The sequence below is a fragment of the Schistosoma mansoni genome, assembly GCF_000237925.1.
Source record: "Schistosoma mansoni, WGS project CABG00000000 data, chromosome 1 unplaced supercontig 0122, strain Puerto Rico, whole genome shotgun sequence".
Classification (NCBI taxonomy): Eukaryota; Metazoa; Platyhelminthes; class Trematoda; order Strigeidida; family Schistosomatidae; genus Schistosoma; species Schistosoma mansoni.
The window spans coordinates 498,578-506,626 of NW_017385992.1; the positions used below are offsets into that span (position 1 = coordinate 498,578).

Below are 8,049 nucleotides of genomic sequence, written 5' to 3' on the forward strand. Positions count from 1 at the left end.
ACCTTACGCTGTAAAGGTTACAGAAGGCTTAATCAGAGATATCGTGGTTGCTGGCAATATGCAGCTAGAAGAATGTACATTATCCAGATGTTGATTGACTGGGCTGCTAACTTCTAACTGTCGATCACTCATTATTTATCGTCAGGAAGGACGAAGAAGTAAGAAACCGAAACCTATTGAAGTATTTTGTGCTGAGAATTCTTTATTGTACCAAAAACATAATATTGAATAAAGCTAATAATAATTTTAAAAAAATATAGCCTGACCAGTATAGTAGTTAAGTTACTTGAAAAATTATTTCGGGCTAAGCTACTGAGCCACATTGATTCGTACAATCTGTTAACTCCCGAGCAACATGGGTTTCGTAACAAGCATTCATGCTTGACTAACTTACTCATTGCGAGAGAGGATCGGACAGCTGCCCTAGACAACGGCCAGTCTGTCGACGTGATATTTATATATTTTAGCAAAGCGTTTGATAAAGTTTCACACTTAGGTCTTATGCAAAAGCCCTCGAGCTTTGGTATAACAGGTGCTATACAGTAATGGATAGGAAGCTTCTTATGTGACCGCAGACAGAGAGTGAGAGTCAGTGGAACTCTATCCGAATGGAAACCGGTCAAAAGTGGTGTACCCCAAGGCACCATCTTGGGCCCTTTACTTTTCCTTCTGTATATTAATGAACTACCTTTATTACTTAAGTCGTCGACGTTATTGTTTGCGGATGATGTTAAATCTGGAGAACAATAAGAAATGAGACTGATCGTTGTTATCTACAAGCAGATTTAGACGAATTAGTTAGGTGGGCTCATGATTGGGGCCTGGAAGTTAATTCCAGGAAGAGCGTGTTCATGCACATCGTGCACGATATTAGTTACCACTATACCATTAATGGTACATCTCTGCCACGCGTTCATGAGCATAAAGACTTAGGAGTAATTATAAGTCACGACTTAAAAACTACTACGCACTGCAATGCGGTTGCTTCCAAAGGCTATCGCGCGCTGTGGTCACTTCGCAGAGCATTTAAATGGTTTGACGAGGAGATGTTTCGAATTTTATATCCCACCTATGTAAGGCCACACTTAGAATACTGTATCCAAGCAGCTAGCCCTTGTCTGATAAAGGATACTAAATCGCTTGAGCGTGTAAAGCGTGTAGGGACAAAATTAATAAAGGGTCTTTCTAAACTCCCTTACGATGAGCGTTTAAAACGTCTAAATCTTTTCCCCTTATCTTATCGTAGGACGCGAGGTGACCTTATACTGGCATTTCGTATCCTTAATTATGATCTAGGTGTTAATATGTCTTACCTTTTTGCTCCCTCCAGCACTAATAATCTCCGGAGTCATAGCAAGAAGGTTCTGAAACCGCGATCTAATAAACTAAAGGTGGGGTCCCGTTTTTCACATCGAGTTGTCAATGACTGGAACGCTTTACCAGAACAAGTGGTATCAGCACCATCAGTGAACATTTTCAAAAAGAAGCTGGACCTTCACTGGAAGGAAATCTGTCGGGATTAACACAGGTTCATCAACCTACTATCCTTATTACTGAAGACTGAAGACTGAAGACTGTGCGGCCTATGCTCCTCGACGAGGGGTAACAGGTGTAAGTAAGTAAGTAAGGAGACCTATCCAGGGTAAGGGAGGCAAGACAACCACGAAGATTTAATAACAGATGGGTAGAATACTTTCATGCTCTCTTGCATAAACGAGCTCCAATGAATCCATTGGTTATCGAAACAGCACACTCAAACCTTCCTACAGATGTCACTTCATCAACGATCTAAAAAATCAGGATGGTCATCAGACAGATCAGGAGTGGTAAGGCAGCAGGACCTGACAATATTCCAGCTGATGCACTGAAGTCAGACATTGAAGTAACTTCAAGTATGCTTTACGTCCTATACAGGAAGATTTGGGTGGGAGGTCAAACGCCGACAGACTGGAAAGAAGGATATGTCATCAAGAGAAAGAGGAGATTTGATCGTGTGAGAGAGTTACAGAGGCATCACACTACTGTCAGTACCACGAAAATTGTTCAAAATAGTTTTGCTGAACCGGATCAAAGACTCCTTAGACGCCTAACTACGAGATCGACAAGCTGGATTCCGTAAGGATCGGTCGCGCACGGATTGAATTGTGACACTACGGATCATCGTTGAACAATCAGTCACTAAACATCCACGGATAAGCAAACCAGGCGTAGCGGTGTTACATTAGAACTAGACTGGCAAATCAAAACAACTCTCAGTGAGAGCCAGAATCAGAACCTTCAATAGTAAATTTTAGGCTGTTCAAGTGTATGGTACGGAAACCTGGAGAACTACCGCAATTGTCATCCGAAATGTATGAACAGAATTCCAAGCAAGATACTTTAGTCTCATTTGGTAGGCTGCAAATCAGCCTCTAACTGAGGAGAAAATTAGATGAAGATATTCATTTAGGTAGAACACATTTTATAGAGACCACCGATCCTCATTACAGGAGAGCTGGTAAGTTACCAGCCAAAGGAAGTTATTTGAGATGACGCCACCTTACTTTGGAAGTCACGCTTTACTTACGAGTCAAAAAGACAGATACTAGATATCGACATATCGTATTTAGAAATTCGAGATGGAGACACAAGATTCACATACTGAAGAAAACCCGGATTGATTACTCTGGACTTATTATTCCTGTGTAAGTGGATGTCTTGCGATATTATTGAACTCATATCCCTAAGGCAACAAATCTATTAGAATTTTGATTTTAGTTTCATGTGTGTTACCCACATAAAGAGTTATAATTGTGTAAATTGGCAACCCGTTTGTGCGTTATTAGGCGCCGCACTCGAATTAAAAACAAAATATATTCGGACGTACTTAAAGTGTTCCATTTCGCGGCATTCCTGGTATACTTATGGCCCTTAGAATACCCGTTGGTATACTCCAACGTGACGCACAAACTAATCTTTAAATACACTTGAAGAATTTAAACTATTTGACATTTTACAATGTACAAGAGCCTCCTACAATTATTTTGTATGTATTTGGGCTGTGTTCTTAATCATAGTGGTCCTCATAACTATACTTCACGGTATAAACAGTCTGTTGATTTTTATGAAGCTAGCTTATACAACCGTTGTTTATTAAGTACGTAAGCAATCTTCATGTCGAGAGTGCATGCCATTTAAAAAAAAAACAATTAAGGGACAGCTTCATACAAATTTCAAAATGTCACTTAAAGTATCCTAATTTCGAACATAAAACTAGATTGCAACTGATCCATTATTGCAGTTTCTCAACTTTCATCAGCCTGTGGAACATATCAGGTTTATCGAAGCTCAGTGCAAAACATTTCCTGCGTCCAGATATTTCAGAATTATGCTATAAATCAAAACAAAGAGTAAACGAACTGACTGACTGACAAGTTCGTTATAAAAAAGTCATTTACTGTCTGTTGGGTTTTCATGGCGGGGTTATGAGCATTGCGGTGCAGCGGTTTACGTTCTTGCCAGCACGTAGATGTTGTTCTGGTTTTAGTTCTATCGCACTGTCAACTTATCAAAAGGCATGGTTCACAAAATGTAATTCAAAACATCCTAATCTCATCAAAACTGTATCCAATGAATTCATACTCAAGCAGGATTTTGTTACGGAGAATCAGCAGTCAAGTTTGATAAACGAGCTTGATTCTGTACTTTGCAAACGAAAGTACCAAACAAAGCACTGGGATTATGTGAGTTATTCAACTATTTGCCTCTCCACTGTTCAGGATAGTGCCTTATCTTCTTTAGGTGACAAAGTCTTAGGACGCTCTAGACCGCAATATCATAATCGAGAATTTCATAAGCTCTATAAATAAGTGAACAGTACTTCAACAGAAGCGTAAAAGGAAAATGAACATGTTAGAATTAACTCACACTTTTTTGTTATTTTTGGCCATTTTAAATGAATAACCATAATGGTTTCGTAAATCTTCACTTTAGTCTTCAAGTCTTACTCATACTTGAAATAATTAAAGCTGTCAGGAGGCTTTTGGCATAGCATTACTTCTTTTATTTCGCTTGTTCCTTACACTAGTTGGTTTGGTTCTGCACTTTTTTTATCTATCTAGCTTGCCATCTTTCTATTGGTATTACTATGTTCGATCCATAGTTTTCCATTTCAGTTTCTAGATGTGGATACGTATACTGAACTGTAGCTTGTTTACATCTGAGGCTTAGTTTGCTCACAACAATTGCGTATGTTTTTAATCTTTAGAATTCGGCAAAGGGCAAGATTCATTGTAATGTTTTATCAAATGTATCTCATATTTCGGTTTTCATTAACTTCAATCCTATTAACCATCTCACACTTCTTGCTGTTTGTATACTTCTTCCTGATCTGAGATAACTCGTATCAATGTACAGTATTGCAAAGTCCTGACGACACTGATTGATTGGTGTATCCATAATGCTCGGCATTTTGTACATGTAATAATTCACCCATCTTAACCTACTGATAAAGTCCAGTCTTAAACACGAAATTTGGTCGGTCAGTCAGTTACAACGTAGAACTTCGTACGTACGTACGTACATCAGTTCGAGTTGCCATACCACATTAGCACAGATGAAGTTGTCGATTCAAATCCCATAGTGGTAGAAGTAGTAAGAGTATAAGTATTATGTGAAAGATGAGGGTTTGATGATGTTGTTGAAGGAGTATAATACGGTGAAATAAATTTGGAAATAGAAAAAGGATAGGGACATGAAGAATTCAGAAGATTAAAATTTGGTAGAACACAAAGAGTGGATGCACCTTCTCCATTGCAAACGATTTTGAGCCATGTCATTCAACGTCTCCAATCATCGATTGTTATCATCTCGCGGATACCAACCAGGTAATCTACACGTAACAACATGGTTCAGTCCACTTGTCAGTGACTTTATGGATTTGTGTCACGTTTTGGTCTGGCCGCCCCTAGCTTTCTTTCAACCTACTCCTACACCATAAAGCATTGCACGTCGGGGCAGTCGGTGGTTGGGCATACGTAACACATGTCTTAGCCATCTCAACTGATGAAGTTTCCCTACTTCATGAATTGATTTGCCATCCTTATCTAGTACCCGTTTCCTAACAACTGCATTACTTACCCGGTGGTCCCAGGATATACGAGCAATGCTTCGAAGACACCTATGATCGAACACCAATAGCCTACGAATATCCTCTACTCTTATCGGCCATGTTTCACTTCCATAAAGTAGGACGGAACGGACTGCTGCACAGTAAACCCGTCCTTTGGTTGGTAGACGGATATCTCGCCTACGTCATCATCGCTGATGTTTGATGATTCCTAGGTTAAATTATGGACCAAGCTTGAATTAAGAATAGTCAGTCGATCACTTGATTTGATCCTTTAATTGTTATTAGGATTTTCAATAAGAATAACTATTGGTATACACTACGAAATTGTTTATTCATAATAATCCACTTAATAATTACTGAATATTTAAAGATGGAAATTTTTAATTTCCTCATCTACTTACTAACATCCGGTTAAGTAGTATCTGATTGTATGCCAACGACATTTGTTTCAAAGTACTCACTTAGCTGAAGGCGCTCGGTTATGCATCCGCACTGGTTTGATCACTGCTATTCATTGGAACTCACAGAATAACTGCCACACAATGTTACCCACTATTAGTGCACATCATGATTGATATACTATCGGCTTTCTTTCTTTTCAAACGGTAATAAAATTTCTTACTCGCAATTTAATTCATTCATCAATGAAGAGTACAAATTGTCACGGATTTTTACTAGATGACTACAATTTATGGTAGAAGATAAACCATATAAAACTTCGGCACCTTCAGTGCATTTGGAGTTGTTGAAGCACTCATAGTTGACAGATTAGCCTAATATTCATCCAGGATTTCTTCCTCACGAGGAAATTCGTTTGCATTCTGCTGCAAAATTAGCACGACTTGACTGGTCTCTCCAGTTCACTATATTTCTCTGCTTGCTCTTTCGTTGAAACGTAAATTTAATTCATATTTCCTTCCTCTGCAACGTTTTCAAAATTCGTCGCTAGTCCTTCCATGTATTTCTATTTGTCCGCTGTAATGCGGTTTTCGAAATTTTTCGTTGGTACAAATATGATTTATCCGGTTCTCTGTGGTGTGATTCAGCGAGATTCATGTAGCTCCGACTTTGGCATTTAGATCTATCAGATTGGTGAGGTCCTCTCTCGAGCACTTAGCTAGGATTGATTATAAATTCTAACAGAAGTGACCTTTGCTGTCATTTGTGGATTCACAACATTGGGTAACATTCATTGTGATCCCCTCCTTTACTGTTTTCAATGATCCTTTGATAATTTCGGATCCATGAGTTTCCCATCCTACAAATGCATTTTGTTCTTCTCTGGACAGCATTAGAGCAACTCACTTCGTGATCAGAGTGCAGAAATATGTTTTCCGTATCTAGCCATTGCTATTCAGCTTGCGTTTAACTACATTGAGTATCTGGACAGCGACAACCTCTATTTGCAATGTGCTATAACGTTAAAGCACTTCAATTGAATTAAGGTAACCAAAATTAAGTTCAGTGACGACATCAGACATTGTGTGCCTCGTAAATCTGGAATTCCATGTGCAACGCTGGAATCCTATGTCACGTGAACTATTCTCGCATGTAGCCATCGAATCATCATTCAAACCGTAAGGCTCTTGTGTGATGCTGATAAATTACAAAACTTCTAGTTAACATCCAGTTAGCAAGTCAAAGCTTTAAAAGAAGCCCTTGACCGTATTATACAAATATCAACAATGAAATCATGGAGGAATCATAATCAGATCACTACATCAAAATGAACACTCACACAGGACTCATAGTTGACTGCAGTGATCACGAAATCACTGATGCGTAATGCCACGTAGTCACGAATAAAATTTTTATAACTCATGTAATATTATGCATCTTGAATTATATGAAAGCGATAACGCGAATATTGAAAACAATGTTTAATGTTATATAAAAAATATAACATCAGCTATCATGTTACCAATCACAAACATGTACAAAGTATCATGAAATAACTGTCCAAATTAGTAAGTAGTCATATGAAATTGTAAAATATTCTAACAGAAAGCGGAATTTAGACAACACCATCAGAATTTTCAAAGTAAATTATAAGACTTTTTCATGAATCATTCATCACTTCTCATTCTTATAAGCAATCATCTTCAAAATCTACAACCGATTCGCTGTGTTTCATTGTTGTTCAACTAGTCAAATCGTTGGCATCCGGGTTCTTCTGAATAATTCAATCAGAAGCATTGATTACTAAACAACAAATATCATTTCTTTTAATTCTTTATTCATTACAAATCATTGTCAGTAAAGATGACGCAAGAGATTCTCATACTTAGTTGCAGAACTCGAATTCGTCAAATCATTCATTATATCTGTTAATGATTTGACAATCAGTGTGCTCAGTAAACACGATCCTACACCTAGTTGACGACCTCTTTGTGTGATGAAATATGTGTTCTGGATGTCACATCTAATCACAATCCGAATATAAAGCAAAAGACTTATATGGTACAGCTTCATTGAAGCAATCTATTGAGGTTACATATTTTTCTACAGAGTATCATAAATCATTGTTCCGGGATTCCACAATGGTAGTCTACATAGTTTCACTAATTCTTCTATTGTGATACACAACTTTTAACTGTTTACGCTTCTTCACTTAAACTGATTTCATCGGTATATTTTTACCCTTGAAATTCATCCACGATTTCTCTTAGGAGTTTCAAAATTACGAATTATTCGCTTATCTGAAAACATAATTCGACTTGAAACTTTGATGGTGAGCGATGCTTTGATTCATTGTTTTTTCTTTACATGAAAAGGAAGCATGTGCTCTTATGTCGTCAACCTATGCAAAGCTTTTATTCAGTCACTGAGGATGGCTAACATGCTGTTTCTTATCGATAACAATAAAAGTTTTTTTTCCAGGTAAAACATTTGCTCAGAATGTGAAATTTGATGTTATTGAAAACGACCTATTAAGTTTA

The 8,049-nt window shown here is 37.8% G+C and overlaps 1 protein-coding gene across 1 annotated transcript; it reads left to right on the forward strand.

The window, feature by feature from the left end:
• Positions 1-3,464: 3,464 nt before the first annotated feature.
• Positions 3,465-3,848, forward strand: Smp_201310 (unnamed protein product; the record flags this gene model as incomplete). The annotated part of the gene is made up of 1 exon (XM_018791689.1): positions 3,465-3,848. The coding sequence occupies one exon, from the start codon at positions 3,465-3,467 to the stop codon at positions 3,846-3,848; it is 384 nt and encodes a 127-aa protein (XP_018645162.1).
• Positions 3,849-8,049: the final 4,201 nt, after the last annotated feature.